The sequence below is a fragment of the Callithrix jacchus genome, chromosome 10, assembly GCF_049354715.1.
Source record: "Callithrix jacchus isolate 240 chromosome 10, calJac240_pri, whole genome shotgun sequence".
NCBI lineage: Eukaryota > Metazoa > Chordata > Mammalia > Primates > Cebidae > Callithrix > Callithrix jacchus.
In genome coordinates this window covers 114,955,270-114,970,972 of record NC_133511.1, presented here as the reverse complement: position 1 = coordinate 114,970,972, position 15,703 = coordinate 114,955,270, and the positions used below count along the sequence as shown (strand labels likewise).

The following is a 15,703-nucleotide window of genomic DNA, read 5'->3' as shown; positions in this document are numbered from 1 at the left end:
GGGATCCTTGGCTGAAACTTCAGTGAAGACAAGGAATGAGCACAGTGGTTAGGGAGGAAAGGGCATTCTGGGCAGATGAAATGACATGTGACAAAATACGGGCGATCGTCTCATGTTAGGAAAACAGCAGGGTGTTCAACGTGATTGGAGCCCTAGGTGTGTGTGGTGAGGGAGAGAATTGAGGTTGTCAAGAAGTGGTTCTCAACAGGGCATAGTTTTGCTTCTGAGGGGAATTTGGCAATGTCTGGAGATATTTTTTGATTGTCACAGCCCAGCAGAGAAGGTAGCACTAGCATCTTTTTGGTAGAGGTCTGAGAGGCTGCTAAACATCTAACAATGCGAGGGACAGGCCCCTGTAACAAAGAAGTATCTAATCCCAAGTGTCCATAGTGTTGAGAGGTTTGGGTGAGTAGGGGCTAAAACATAAGGAGACTGTGCCTGAGAGCAAGAAGGGGTAATTGGAAAGTGCTCGTGTGATTAGCTCTGGTGTTTGAAAACTCAAGTTGGCTGCTTGTGGACAGTGCATCGGAGGTGGAGGAGGGTGGTAAGACTGGAGGCAGGGAAAGTAATTTGGGAGCCACTGAAATGATCCAGGTGAAAAATGGTCAGCAGGTGACTAGGAAAGTGGCAGAGGAAATGGGGCTGGGTGGCTGGATGAGATGGTGAAGAAAGCACTATGAGTTACTAATGTGTGAATGATGGGCACGAGGGGAAAGAGGCCCAGAGTCTCGCCTTGCAGGTCTAGTTGGAAGATGATTTCTCCTGAGAAAGTGACCACAAAAAGTGGAGCAGGTTTGTGTGTGTGTGTATGTGTGTGTGTGTGTGAAGTGGAGTCTGAGATGTGTTGAACTCACAATACTCAATGGTACATCCAAGTGGAGAAGCATCTTGGGTGACCATGTGCAGGAGTCTGCAGCTCAGAAGTAGGCCTGGGGTTGGAGATGAAGACTTGGGAATGATCTGCATATATTTTTGGTAGCTTGAGCCATGGGAGTAGATGACATAACCCATGAGGGTGTGCAGAGTTAGGAGAGATGTGCATCAGGAAGCCGGGAAACCTCAATATTTAACCATCCAGAAGGAGAAGAGAAGCCCGCCAGCAGAAACTGGGAGGGAATGGCCACAAAGCTGTTTAGGAGGGGAAGCAGTTCTTAAGAAGAAGGAAGTGAAGGGGTGTCACTACTGCAGAGGTCAAGTAGGGTAATAACCGAACAGTATCTGTTGGGTGTAGCAATGGGGTGGTCAGGGGGCACCTTGGCAAAAGCAGTTTTGGTGGAGCAATAGGGATAGCAGAAACAAGATTGCTATGGTGTGAGGAGGAAGAAGGTGTTGAGGAAGTGGCCAGCAAGTCTACACCTCTTGCTGGAGGAGCCTGGCTTCAGTTCAAAGCAGAGGCCAGCTCACTCATTGACTTAACCTCCAAGAAACAGAAAATCATTCATATCCTGGCTCAAATTCCAGCACTACCAGACCATGGTTAGCCCCTAGAAATGCCACCCTACTTCTCTGCTTAGCTTATGCTGTCTATCAGTCCTTTGAGCCCAGGCTAAGCATTATCTTCTCAAGGAGGCCTTCTCTGCCTGCCCTCGCCCTTTATGTGACCTTGGCAGCACTGAAAACGTGTGTGTCTTCCATTCGTGTTAGTTCTACACTTCTGAGTATCCCCTCAATACATTGCCCCATTTTACTAATACGTTCATTCTGTTTGCCTTCTTCATTAGCGACTTTAAACCTCCCCTGAAACTAGAGATTCTCTTTAAGTATTTAATGAATGAATGAATCAATCAATCAGTGATCCAGAGCCTGGCGGAGGCTGGTGTCCATGGTGGATAAGACTCAGAAAATTCCCGTAGAATCTAAATAAATGGACTTGTACTCTGACCTAAACTCAGCAAACTTTCTCCAGAAGGTAAAGTTCAAGTTGATTAGTAAATTAATTAATTCATTATGTAATGGAAAAACTCCTTCTATGACCTGGGCAGAGTTACAGGCAGTGAACAAGACAGACGAGGTCCCCTGTTGTCATGAAGTTTACTTTCTACGGAAGGAGAAAGACAGTAAATAAGAAACCAGTAGGAAAGCATGATCGTATCATTTTGGTAAATGCTCTGGTGGAAATAAATGTGACGATGTGGAACAAAACTACCAAATAGGAGAGTGGAGTGGGTGGGCTTCTTTTAGAAAGAGTTCTCGGAGAAGGCTTGTCTGAGGAGGCCTTTTAACCAGTGCAAATGCTTTAGCTTGGCCAATGGAGCTGGAATCAGTGTGATATGACAAGGGTCACTTGTCATTCCAGTGAGTTTGAGCTGGTAGATGAGAGCCAGATCATGAAAGATTTTGCAAATTGTGGTAACAGGTTTGGGTTAATCGCTATTGTGTGGGAAGACTTTGAACGGGAGGCCTGGGGACAAGGGTCTTTTTTTTTTTTTTTTTTTTGAGATGGAGTTTCGCTCTTTGTTACCCAGGCTGGAGCACAATGGCACGATCTCGGCTCACCGCAACCTCCGCCTCCTGGGTTCAGGCAATTCTCCTGCCTCAGCCTCCCGAGTAGCCGGGATTACAGGCACGTGCTACCACGCCCAGCTAATTTTTTGTATTTTTAGTAGAGATGAGGTTTCACCATGTTGACAGGGATGGTCTTGATCTCTTGACCTCGTGATCCACCCGCCTCGGCCTCCCAAAGTGCTGGGATTACAGGCTTGAGCCACCGCGCCCGGCCCGACAAGGGTCTTTGATACATGTTATCAAATATGGTAGCAGGGGCTAGTGAGGTAGCAACAGAGATGGGGAAAAGTAGATGGATGGAGGAAGGTGGAAGGTGGGGCAGGGGAAACAATCACTTCAAAGACATATTCCTTCTAAGCTCACTGAGTGTTCATGGTGTCTGGGAGCAGAGGTACCTGGAGGGGAAGGAGGATAATGTCATTTCCTGAGGAAGTGGGAAGAGCACATCTGAGACATAAGTACTGGGCTGGCTAGTCTCTGAGGAGTCTTCCAGATCTCACATGCCAATTGTCTTGGTCTATGTTAATCACTGGGGCATCCAAATGGGGAAGTGTCAGGGTAAACTGTTGTCCAGGCAGATTTCACAGAGCAACATCCCAGTTCATATCTCCCGGGCCACTCACCCCTGGGGCGGCATTAGCCCTTTCACCACCTCTTATCTGCCCCATGGGGATGTTGGCCAAGGCCAGTTAACAAGCAGTTGATCAGCCCCAGAGGTCAGGTGTCTGGAGTCCATCACTTTTCTGAGGGTGGGCAGAGTGCCCCGGAGCAGAACTTGCAACTAGAAGGGCCACCTGGCTTCTTATGGTGTGGGGGAGAGGATGGTGAGACCTTTGGCCTGAGTAAAACCTCTCTTTCTCTCTGTCCATCTTACCTCTCTACTGTCCCTGGGTTATTTTCCAGCAGCTCCTCAGCCCATTCTTGTGGGACCCTTCTCTGCCAATTCCCCACCAACTGTAAATTTCACCATAGAGGGAGATGAGCCTTGAGGGCTGCACTAGTCTTCTATTCTGCATAAGAAATTGCCACAAATCCAGCACCTGCAAACAACTCATATTTATTAACTCCGCATGAGTACATCAGCAGTGTGAGCCCAGCATGGCTGGGTTTTCTGCTCAGGGCTTACAAAGCTAAAATCAAGATGTGGTCTGGGCTGCATGCTCATCTAGAGTTTAGGGTTCTCTTCCAGGTTCATGTAGTTGTGGCAGAATTCTGCTCCCTGGGGTTGCAGGGCTGAGGTCCTGTTTTCTTGCTGTCAGATGAGGGCTGCTCTCAGGTCCTCAAGGCTGCCCACATTCCTTGCCATGTGTGTGGTCTTTTCCATCCTGAAAGCCAACAATGGAGAATCTCCCTTGGATGGAATCACTCTCATAGTTGGAATCTCTGACTTCAGGAAGAGAGCCCCGTCCCTTTTACAGAATCACCTGATTAGGTCAGACTCAGACTCAGACAGGGCAGTCCCTTTTTCTTAAAGTCAACTGTGGCGTGTAACATCACACAATCACAGGAGTAAAATCCGTCGTATTTACCGTCCCAGGGATTACGCAGAGTGCACCAGGGGACAACAGAATTCTGCCTATCGCAAGGGTCATGTAGGGCTTTATTGGTGAAGAACAGTGGGCTGTCATTCTTGGTTCTTCCAGAAAAAATAACCCAGTAAAGTTAGAGGTTCTCTTGCCTTTTGGGAAGTCATCAAAGAATCTCATGGAGGGTTTGGGCCCTCACCCTAGAAACACCACACCATATGTTGTCTATGATTGCAGGGTTCATGATCCCTTGAAGCTTATTCATAGTTTCCAGGTTGAGAGGCTCCGAGCGATGCAGGGTGTGGGGAGGGATGCAGGTACAGGTGAGGGCTGAATGGTGTGAGCTGCATCTCTGCAGCTGTGGTGGTTTTCTTAGTCTTTAAACTGCCATGTGTTGGGGGTTGGGCACGGGACAAGCATCCCAAGAGCTCCTTGCTATTGGCACCATCTCCAAGGTGATCCCTGCTCTGCCTGGTGCACACATGTTTTTCTGCTGCTGCAGCAGCCCACCCTTGTAGCAGGGCAGACCCCTCAGTACCAGGTCTGACCCTGGACAGGTTATGCCAGGAGCTACAGCATGCTTTCCCACAAGCCTAAAGTTGGGATGAGCCCCCGAGAATGAGATCAGAAAAGATGAAATGCAGAGGTGATCTGGGTCCCCTTTGGGAGTGTTGGTGTGGAGAGGATTGAGTCTGTTTAGGGACCTCCAAGCTCTGTAGTAAATTTAGGGCTAGAGAGAGGGTCCCTGAGACTCGGGATCCTGCCATATTGAGTCCACATTTCTTGGGGATGATGGGTATTGGTTCTCTTGCTCAAAGGCACTGGACCCCAAGGCCTCCAGCTCTTTGTTCCCGTTCAAAATCCAAGTCCTGAGCACACCATAGTTGTGATGCAGGGAAAGAACGTGCTCATCAGAGAGCCTGGGCAAGTGGGCCACTGTGAGGACCGTTCAACCTAATTTACGTCATTGGCACCACATGTAGACATCGGTCTCCTGAGAGTTTGATTAATGTTGGTCACACTCAAAGACCCCGGGTAGCATTCACTTACCAAGCAATAACCAAATGCCAGCTTCTGTGCTAAATGTTGCATCGGCCAGGGCTCTTAATGGCAGGCAACGGAAACGCTCCTTGGCTGATATGAGTAGAAGAATCCAGGACTGAAAGGAAAAGGAGTAGCTCATTAAATTGCAGGCAGAGCCAGAAATCCAGACATGGCATCAAAGTCAGGCTGCAGAACAGGTGCAGGGAGGATCCACTGCCGCTGAGACCTAGACCCCGTGGCTGGCACCCTGGATGTTGCAAGGCTCGCACCCCGGATCGACATGCCCTGTAGCACCTCTGTGGGTACTGCAGCTCCAGGAACTCCATCTTGCCAATGCCACTGCCAGAGAGAGGCCTTCTTGGCCTCCATCTTTTTGGTCACTAGCCCCAGACTCAAAGTCTTAAACAGATGCCTCTTCTCTTTGACAGAGCCTAGTCATACGCCTTAGCTACAAAGGAAGCTGGAAATCCATTAGACACATTTGTCTTCAGAAATGAGAGGCTTGCCCTCCACCAAGAGCCATAGGAAGTGGAATCCCAGAAACCACAGGAAGGGGTGAGGTGGATGGGCAGCTCACAGCACGCATGCTGCATGGGAATTATCTCATCCATTCCTCTCACTAAGCGGTGAGGTAGGCATTGTTATCTCTACTTCATAAATGACAATAATGAGGTACAGAAAGGTTAACTTGTCCAGAGACACAACTCACAGCTGTTAAGTGCTAGACCCAGTCACTTTGAGTCTGACTTGGACTGTCTGACCCCAGAACCCGCTCTCTCAGATCCTGCTCTATTCGTCCAGTGAATGGTGATGAAATGAAATTTTCTGGGCCCCTAAGCTGTGGATTTCAGATCCCGGATTATGTGACCTAAAAGAGAGGCTTCCCTAGGGGTGAGGGTCCCTGAGCAGTCAACTGGCTTCCAAGAATGGGCTCCCTCTCATCACCTTCTGATGGCGATTCTCTGTCCAACAGCCAGAGGGGTTCTACAAGCGGGGCCTGGGGATGGGAGTGGGCAGAGACCAGCTCGAAGCTCCTGTCTAGCCCCTTGTTGAGTATTCCTTGATTCCTGCTTCTGTCTTTTTAAATCAATGGAGACAGGGGAGGGTTATCTCCATCCTCAGCTCAAGATGAAATGCATTCTTCCTTGTTTGTCTCATTTCTTCCCAATGTGTGCACTGCGAACTTTAGTTATGAAGGAAATAACACCGTCCTGTGCATATGCCAAGGTTGCCCAACCCCTACACCTTTGCTCAAGCTGTTCCTTCTACTTGGAATGCCTATTTCCTTCCCTTCTGGTTGCACCTTTCCATCCAGGTAGGAATCAGCTCCTTGGTTCATGGAGTCTTTTCTGCTCTCTTTTACTATGGATGGACTTCCTTGTGAATTAGCAGAGCGTGTTTCATAGCTTGGCCTTAACCCTTCTCCTTTTGTTTGACCTAGATTTATCTCATCTTACAAATTAGGTTGTAAGCAGTTTGGCTGCAGGATCTATGCTTCACTCTGATTTGATCTGCACCTGGACAGCACCATTCTTGACACACAAGCAGGCACATGGGAGGGGAGAGAAGTTTGGTGCCGGAAAGAACTGGATTTGAATCCTAACCCAGTTATTTACCTGAGCAAGTTACTTAACCACTGATTACTTCAACATATATTTATTGAGGACATACTATGTGCCAGGCACTGTACTAGGCACCAAGGATACGATGGTGAGTAAAGAGATGCAGCCTTGGCCGGGCGAGGTGGCTCACGCCTGTAATCCCAGCCCTTTGGGAGGCCGAGGTGGGCAGATTGCCTGAGCTCAGGAGTTTGCGATCAGCCAGGGCAACACGGTGAAACCCCATCTCTACTAAAAATAATACAAAATTAGCTGGGCATGGCGGCGTGCACCTGTAGTCCCAGCTACATGGGAGGCCAAGGCAAGAGAATTGCTTGAACCTGGACGGCAGAAGTTGCAGTGAGCCAAGATCTTGCCACTGTACTCCAGCCTGGGGGACAGAGCGAGACTCCATCTCAAAAAAAAAAAAATACAGCTTTTGCCATCGTGAAGAAAGATAAAGGTTAATCCATTAACCAAGTAATCTCACAGATAACTAACTGTAATAAGGACAAGCCCCTAGAGCTGCAAGAGAGTGTATACAGGGCACTGATCCAATCTGGACGGTGTTGCAGGGAGGTCAGCAGCCACACAGCGTCTTGGTTGTCTCACTTGGACAATGGGATATCAACCACCTACCTCATTAGGTTTTTAAAAATGAGTTAAATGAGGTAATACTTGCCTTGCATGACACTTTATTTATTGAAATGGAGTCTCACTCTGTCACCCAGGCTGGAGTGCAGTAGTGCGATCTCAGCTCACTGCAACCTCTGCCTCCCAGGTTCAGGTGATTCTCCTGCCTCAGCGTCCCAAGTAGCTGGGATTACAGGCAGGCACCACAATGCCTGACTCACTTTTGTATTTTTAGTAGAGACAGGGTTTTGCCATGTTAACCAGGCTGATCTCTAACTCCTGACCTCAAATGATCCACCCACCTCCTCCCAAAGTGCTGAGATTACAGGCGTGAGCATCACGCCCAGCCACTTGCCATGCATGGCATTTAGAAATGTTCAGTAAATGTTACCGTAATGAAGGCTGGTAGGTTGGCCAACTGAGTGGTCTAATTTAGAAGGAAAGCAGTTAGATGTATGTGAATGTTTCCTGTGCTTGAGGATCCTGAGGACAGTGACTCCCAGACCCATCTTTCATCAGTCAGCTGGGAAACTTTTAAAAAATGCAGACATCTGACCTTCACTCTAGACCTATTAGCCAATCAGAAGTTTCCAGGCAGGGCATCTGTATATGTTTTTAAGTACTTACTAAGGCTGCCTTAGTAAGATTCAGCAGACATTTACCATAACCACTGAAGAAATGCAAAGTTATAAAAAGAAAATAAACAACAATCTCTTTCCCACTTTCTTCTCTCTCCTCCCCTGCTTCTGGAGGTGACAAGGTCAACTATCTGGTGTGATTCCTCTTAGCATTCCAGCTCCATTCGGTCACATGAGCATGCTCACAGATAAGCACCTATGCAGGGTTTTTTCCTTGTAAAACTATTCACATATTAAATATTTTCCTCAGTATCTTGCCTTTTTTCACTTCATAATGTTGCACACACATCTCTTTCAGTTTATAGATACAGGTCCAGCCCTTCTTTTTACAGCCATGTAACGTTCTGTAGAATGGAAAGGACACATTTTATTCAGTGTCCAATTGATGGATATCAAGATTATTCTCATTTCTACAAATAGTCAAGCAATAACATTCTCTGTAAAAGTTTTCTTACTTATAGGTGCTTTTATGTCTAAAGCATAGTCTCCTAAGAGTGAAATTGATCAAATGTGCATTTTCATTTTATTTGTTTATTTATTTAGAGATGGAATCTCACTCTGTTGCCAGGCTGGAGTGCAGTAGCATAATCTCGACTCACTGCAACCTCCACCTCCCGGGTTCAACCGATCCTCCCGCCTAAGCCTCCCGAGCAGCTGGGACTACAGACGTGCACCACCACGCCCAGCTAATTTTTGTACTGTAGTAGAGATGGGGTTTCACCATGTTGGTTAGGATGGTCTCGATCTCTTGACCTCGTGATTCGCCTATCTCAGCCTCCTAAAGTGCTGGGATTACAGGCATGAGCCACTGTGCATTTTTAATTTTAATAGATAAGGACAGATTCATTCTCAAAACGTTCGTGGCAATTCAAAACACCAGTAAAGCAGGGGACATGTGTGTTTTGGAAAAGCACCCAAGGCGATTCTGAAGTGTAGCCTAGGATGAGAACCATTGCCCAGAGCTGTCCTAGATGGCCCCTGGGTTCCTGAAAGAGGTATCAGGAGAGAAATCTTCACTGAATGAGTGGACTCACCAGGGAAGTGATGAAATATGAAATGGTCTTTATCAGCCTTCCTATCTCCCTCTAGCAGAGGCAAACCCTCTCTCCTTGGGGGAGTTCCTCCAAGGCCTCTATATAAGATGTCTTTGTGAGAGGGAGCAAAGAAGGACCTGGGCTTTGGGAAGATATAAAGGCCCAGGACAGTCTCTCGTTGGGTGAGTTGCTTTCTCTGCTGTGGTGGAGCTGGTAACAGTTTATTCTCCCAGGAGGTCCCTGGCTGTGGCTGACAGTCTCTGGAGGGCTGGCAGGGGTCTGCGACTGGCTTTCGGGTTACGAGGATGTCAGCAGGGGCAGCCTTCATACTCTACCTTGCACATTTCTTCTGCAAGATGTGAAAATGCCTCTTGGCTGGAGAAGGGAGAGGGTGGAGGACATGGAGGAGGGCATGGGTGGCTTCTTGAGCTTTGAGGAGGGGACAGAGCTTCTAAGTCCTGTGTGTTCCTAGGAGAGCCAATAATCATTGCTTCTCCCTCCTCTTTTATGTCATAGACTCTGAGGGACCCATTAAGTACAAACATATAAGCATAATAGTCCATTCTTTACTTCCAGGCCTGAAGGAAAGGCAGCCTCAGCCACCCCTCAGGGTTTGCTGCATTCTGTTTAGAAAGAGGTCCTTGCATCCTGGGTTATGGAGTGTCAGGAGCTGGGATCAGCACGAGCTTTTCTGTCCCATCCTGATTTCTATTCAGACCTTCTTTTTCTCCGCCTCACTCCCACGGTCCCCTAATGGTGTGATTGTGATGTGATGTGTGTGTGTGTGTGTGTCAGTGGCACACTGTGTTCTCCATTGCAGGATAAAGCCAAGATGAGACTCCCCCTACTTCTGGCTCTCCTATTTGGGGCAGTTTCTGCTCTCCATCTGAGTAAGTGTTTTTTGCCTTTAGTCTTTCTTTCTCTGTTTTTTTTCCTTTCTACAGTAGATGGGGTCAGAGTTACAAACCCACCCCCTTCTTTGATTGTCTTCTATTTCTGAATCTCTGTGCACTTAAAGGGATGGGGACCCTATGACCACGAGTTGAAAGAATTCCTCAGGGCATCTATTATGTCTGTGGTCTTGGTTCTACTATGATATTCCCAATTTTGTCCTTTCTCCATGATGCTTACTTTGAGCTTACTGAGTACACAGCACTTTCCATTACTTCCCGTCTTTAATTCCCTTAGAATCCCCATGAAGTAGGTGGTGTTGTATACCCGTTTTACAGATGAAGAAATGAAGCGAATGGATGATGGAACCGGTACCCAAGCCCATGACTGCCCGACTACGAGTCCATGCCTTTAACCACCTTGACTTTGTTGGGCACATTGGGTTCCTCTCATGGAGACTCAGTTCCAGGCTCCTCTTTCTAGGCAGGGTTGAGTACTCTGATGCCCAGGGCAAGGTGGGAGCTGTCCGTGGTTCCAGGGAGGGACAAGGGGAGATGTGAAGGAATGACACTTGGCCATCTTCCCTGCCAGGGTCTGAGACTTCCAACTTTGAAAGCCTTTTGGGTGCTAAGACCCTGCCTGAGGATGAGGAGATGCCAGAACAGGAGGTGGAGGAGCTGGAGGGAGAGGAGGAGGGGGGCTCTGGAAGTGAAGATGCCTCCAAGGAAGACAGGGCTGTTGAGTCAATCTCGGTCCCAGATGTGGTAGACAGAAACCTTCTGTGTCCTAAGGAAGAGGACACAGTACAACTGGTGGGCATCCCTGGGTGCCCGACCTGTCGCCGCTACCTCCTGGTGAGACATCCTCACACATTTGATCAAGCTCAGGTGAGTGGCCTGTGGCTGAGGCTGAGGTGGGAGCATGAAAGGCGTGTGGGACATGTCCCCAGCATTGCTATCACTGGCTCTTTTCCTCATTGAGTGCCCTGGGGGTGTCAGTAGAACCTGAGCCTCACAGAGGTGTTGGGGTGAGAGGGGAGGGCCACCTAGAAACAGAAGTTGCATTTTGGTCTCCAACCTTCAAACGGTTGTGGCAGGGTGGGGGAGGGCATGAATTGTGGGGACTGGAGACTCACGTGAATTCATGTAGGAAGGCTGCTCCATTCTTTGTCTCTTATCCTGCCTTGCAGTTGACTTGCCAGAGGTGCTACCGGGGCAACCTGCTGTCCATCCACGACTGCAATTTGAATTACCACATCCAGCTCTCAGTCAGCATGCTCAACCAGGGTCAAGTCTGGATTGGAGGCAGGATCATAGGCTCGGTAAGACAGGTGTGAACACCTAATGGGGAACACCTGCTGATCTCAGCCAGCACTCAACTTGGGCAGATTTGTCTGTTTTTCTCCTCTATAATCTCCAGAAGAACCAGGGATAGATGGACACCCACAGACAACATTGTGGGGGCTGCCTGGGTATTCAGGGAAGAGCCAAGAATTTAGAATTCAGAGGTTTGGGTCCAAGTTCCTTTCCATCTCTCACTATCTATGTAACTTGGGCAAGACCATGAGTCTGTTTCCTCATCTTTAGGATGGGTTGGCAACCGCTGCTCTACCTTTCGTTAGGGCTGGAAGGATGAGCCTGTCACAGGGATGCATAGAATCTGATGGTGATGATTGCCACGGATCAGCATTTCAGATGACCAGGACAGTTACCATGATGGTCCAGCAGGGAAGGGCCCATTGCCCGGTGGGCAGCAGGAGGAGCTGGCAGATACGGCGCCAGGTCTGCTTCTCTGCCTTCCCTCGGCCCCATCCCCTCTTCCTCTATTTCTTTCTCCAGGGTTTCTGCAGACGCTTTGAGTGGGTTGACGGCAGTCACTGGAACTTTGCATTCTGGGCTGCTGGCCAGCCCTCGTTCCACGGTGGTCACTGTGTGGCTCTGTGTACCCAAGGTGAGGTGGGGCTGGGGATGAACGATGGGAAGGCCTGGGAGGTGGGAAGTGCCCCAAGGAGGAGATGCTAGGAAGAGCCTGACCCTTTGACCAGAGGCTTCCTGGGTCTTTTATACTCCAGCTCCATGGCGGTATGTGGGTTGGAGAAGGAGCCCTCCTGTGGGTTGAGTTGGGGTGGACACAAGGCTGAACGTCCCTTTCTGTTCTGTCTTCACAGGAGGCCACTGGCATACAGCCAAGTGCTGCAGACGTCTTCCTTTTGTGTGTTCCTACTGAGCTGGTCCCAGTCAGGAGTTCAGAGCTGCCCTCTCCTGGGCAGCTGCCTCCCCTCCTCTGCTTGCCGTCTCCCTCCACCTCCCTGAAATAAAATGACTTTTACTGAAATTTCTTTTCACCTCCGATTGCTAATCCACTCTGCATAGCCCTCGTTGAACCTCCTTACCATCTCTCCCCACACCACACCTTTCATAGATGGGTCAGAAGCTGTCACTTCTCGAGGAAGAGGATGGAGGGTGGGGTTGGGTCTATGGAACCTTTTAGAGATGGTGGAGTGGGCTCAGCTAGCTCTCTGCATTGAACACCTGGTTACCGTGTCCCTGCACAGGTGTTTCCAGGACCTTTCAAGGTTGTAGGTGGACTCCCAATGGCCCAATTTGCGTTTCTTTACCCAAAGGACTTTTCTCTTTCTCTCTCCAACCCGAGAACTGTCGTTGGCTTGATATGTAAGGAAATTAACAGGTCCCTGGGAACAGTCTACAGCTCTCAGGAGTGAGTGTACCCCAGTCTCCGGCCCCTCAAGTGGAATAAATCTAACATGTATTGGGCACTGTTTCCCAGTGGCCTGCTGTGGTAACTGGCCTTATTCCATGCATTTTATGGGCCACCTTCCCTCCCTCATCTGCATTCTCTGCTCCTTCCTAGTGTCTGCAACTCCCAAATAAACACTTGTATGCAACTACCTGTCTCAGGACCTCCTGGGGAAGCCTGATATAAGACAGCTGGCCATGCGTCAGATTCTGAATGAGGCCTGAAAATACAAGACATAGTCCCCTGGCACTTGGGATATATGATTGTTTGTAACATGGGCATAAAAACATCTACTAGTTGTTACCACTTACTGAGCACCCACAACATACCCCCTGCTGTGGCAGACACCTTGCCTAGACGACCTCATGTAACCAATAATTATTATCCCTATTTTACAGAACCATGGTTAAGGGAAGTTAGGACCTGTCAAAAGACTTGCCTGAGACTGAACCTCTAAATGCAACTAATGTTGAAATTCAACTCTGTCTGCTCCAAAGCATGTTGCTTTAAGCCTCGTGGTTTTTCAGCTGGAAGTGCTGGCTACTCTCCCCTCATGATCACACGGGGATGAAGCACAGAGGGGAGGCAAGACAGACTATCTCACTCTTGGGTTCATCTTAGGACACAGGACTCCAGCCCAGCTGAAGGTGAGGGAGCTTTAATCAAGAGGGAGGGAGGAAGGCATTCTCAACCCCTTCTCTACTAGGGAGGTCAGCAGAAGAAAAGAATTCAATGGTCTGAAGCCATTTTTTCTCCAGAATGCCTCCAATTCATAGAACTTCATATAGGACTGGGGGTTCAGAGAAGGGCAAAACACTCTATTTTTTTTTATTGTGGCACAGAGAAGGGATGCTAACTGTCTAAGGTCACATGGTAAGAGGGGAAAGAGACAGAAATCAAACTCAGATCCGTTGCTGCTATTGCTCCATGAGAATCTGTTGATTTCAGATGGTGGACTACGGGTTCAGCCCTGCGGTGAGTGCTGTGAGTGCAGCTGAGGTGGAACTCTCACTCCCTGCCCCACTGGACTTCATATTTTGGTGTGGGAAGGCATTGCTTCCCTTATTTCAATACTAACCACAAAGAGTAATAATACTTCCCACTTACTAGGTGCCAGGTTCTGTGCTAAATGGTAGGTAAACTTGTCTTGTTCCTCATAAATATCTGCCACTGTGGGTGTGACAGAAGTTTGACTTCTAGTCCACACAGATTTTCTTTGGGCAGTAATATCAAGAATGGGCATGAAGGAGGCTGCAGGGCTCCTAGTCATATTCTGTATCTTGAACTAGGCATGTTTACATTGGTGCATTCACTGTGAAGAATCCCTGAGCAATCCACACTATAGTGCACTTTATAGGAGCACATTGTACATTCATTAAAGTTTTTCTTGGCCAGGCATGGTGGCTCATGCCTGTAATCCCAGCACTTTGGGAGGATGAGGTGGGTGGATCACCTGAGGTCGGGAGCTCGAGATCAGCCTGACCAACATGGAGAAACCGTGTCTCTACTAAAAATTAACAAAAAAAGAAATAGCTAGGTGTGGTGGCACACGCCTGTAATCCCAGCTATTTGGGAGGCTGAGGCAGGAGAATCGCTTGAACCCGGGAGGCAGAGGTTGCAGTGAGCCGAGATCATGCCATTGCACGCCAGCCTGGGCAACAAGAGTGAAACTCGGTCTCAAGAAAAAGTTAGTTTTTCTCAAAAAGTAAAAATTATGAAATGAGGAGATTGGGCTAAGTTTCCAAAATATAGGTTTGTGTGTGGATTTTTCTCTCCAATAAGATACTAACTAAGCTCTGTGAAATTATCATTGAACCCCTGGAGTTCCTTCCACAGTGCAAAACACAGGGTAGGAACTCAATCAGCACAACACTCTTTGCTTTTTCATAGACAAAGGCCGCCCTCACTCCACCCATGTGCCAGGTATAGTTCTGAGAGCTTTATTTAAGCTGATCTCACTAGAGGCAAGTCTTGTTATTATCCTTAGTTTATAGATGAGAACACTGGGGCACAGAGGGACTGACCCTGGAACTTGTGATTTCACTATTGTTGGAAACAGATGTTTGGTGCCACAAAGAAAAATTAGCACGGACACAACGGATTTTTCAGCAATGCAATTTTTACTTCCCGAACTGCAGGAAGGGTACCCTTGCTAGCCATCTTGCCATGAGCATACAATGAACAAAGGAAAACAGACATATTTATCCTTCATGCATTAGGGGTCGTCCTTACTGCTGTGTCAGGTCTTCGTTGGGTGGAGCCAGACCTCACAATCTAAACTAAACCCAATTGGCTAACAACTTAAAACTTTTCTAAACAGGTAAGAGCAATGGAGAGCTGGGACATGCCTGTGAGCACATCCAGCACAGATATCTTGGTTAAAGTACAAGGACATAGAATGTACTATGTGCCTATAAGCATGGCATGTTTAACAGCTACATTGGATAGGGCTTAACAGAGTTATTAGCACACTTATTCTTTAACAAGAAAGGAAACTTTAAAGAGGAACTTTTTACTTCCCACAATTATACATCACCCTACACTGCCTCTCAAGATGGCAAGGCCTATCCTCTGCATAATGACAGGATGGACTGAATCTTCAAACCAGGGGCAGAGTTTGAAACCCCTATGAACATAAATGCAAACATTAAGCCAGAGGCTTGGGGTTCCATGGATGCTGAAACAATGTTGGCATCATTGGCGGGATCATCTTGGGGTAACACATCTGGGTGTATCAAAGAAAGCAAAGATTTGAGAGTCAGAGAAACCAGGATCTGATGTATCGTTTGTTACTAGCTGTGCAAACTTGGGTAAGTCATTTGCCTTCTCTGAGCTTCTGTACTACATATGTAGACTAGAGATGGTAACGCCCAATTCATAGGATGACTTTGAAGGATTAAGTGGTTGTTAAGCAACGGATGTAAAAACCTTAATGAAGCATAGTGTCTGGTCCATGGCAGACCTTCAAAAATGTTATTTCTGGTCTTAAATCGGACAGAAAACATCAGTGAGGTCATTGGAATATCTTTGCCCAGGGTTTATATGCAATAAAAACAGGGTCAATGTGAGAGACGGAA

General features: G+C 47.9%; 1 protein-coding gene across 1 annotated transcript; it reads left to right on the top strand.

Moving 5' to 3' along the window:
• The first annotated feature begins 9,689 nt into the window (after positions 1-9,689).
• Positions 9,690-12,774, top strand: PRG2 (proteoglycan 2, pro eosinophil major basic protein). The gene is made up of 5 exons (XM_009008133.4): positions 9,690-9,868; positions 10,461-10,756; positions 11,059-11,190; positions 11,708-11,819; positions 12,037-12,774. Exons 1-5 carry the CDS (start codon positions 9,751-9,753, stop codon positions 12,093-12,095), a joined length of 717 nt encoding a protein of 238 aa, XP_009006381.2. The 5' UTR covers positions 9,690-9,750; the 3' UTR covers positions 12,096-12,774.
• Positions 12,775-15,703: the final 2,929 nt, after the last annotated feature.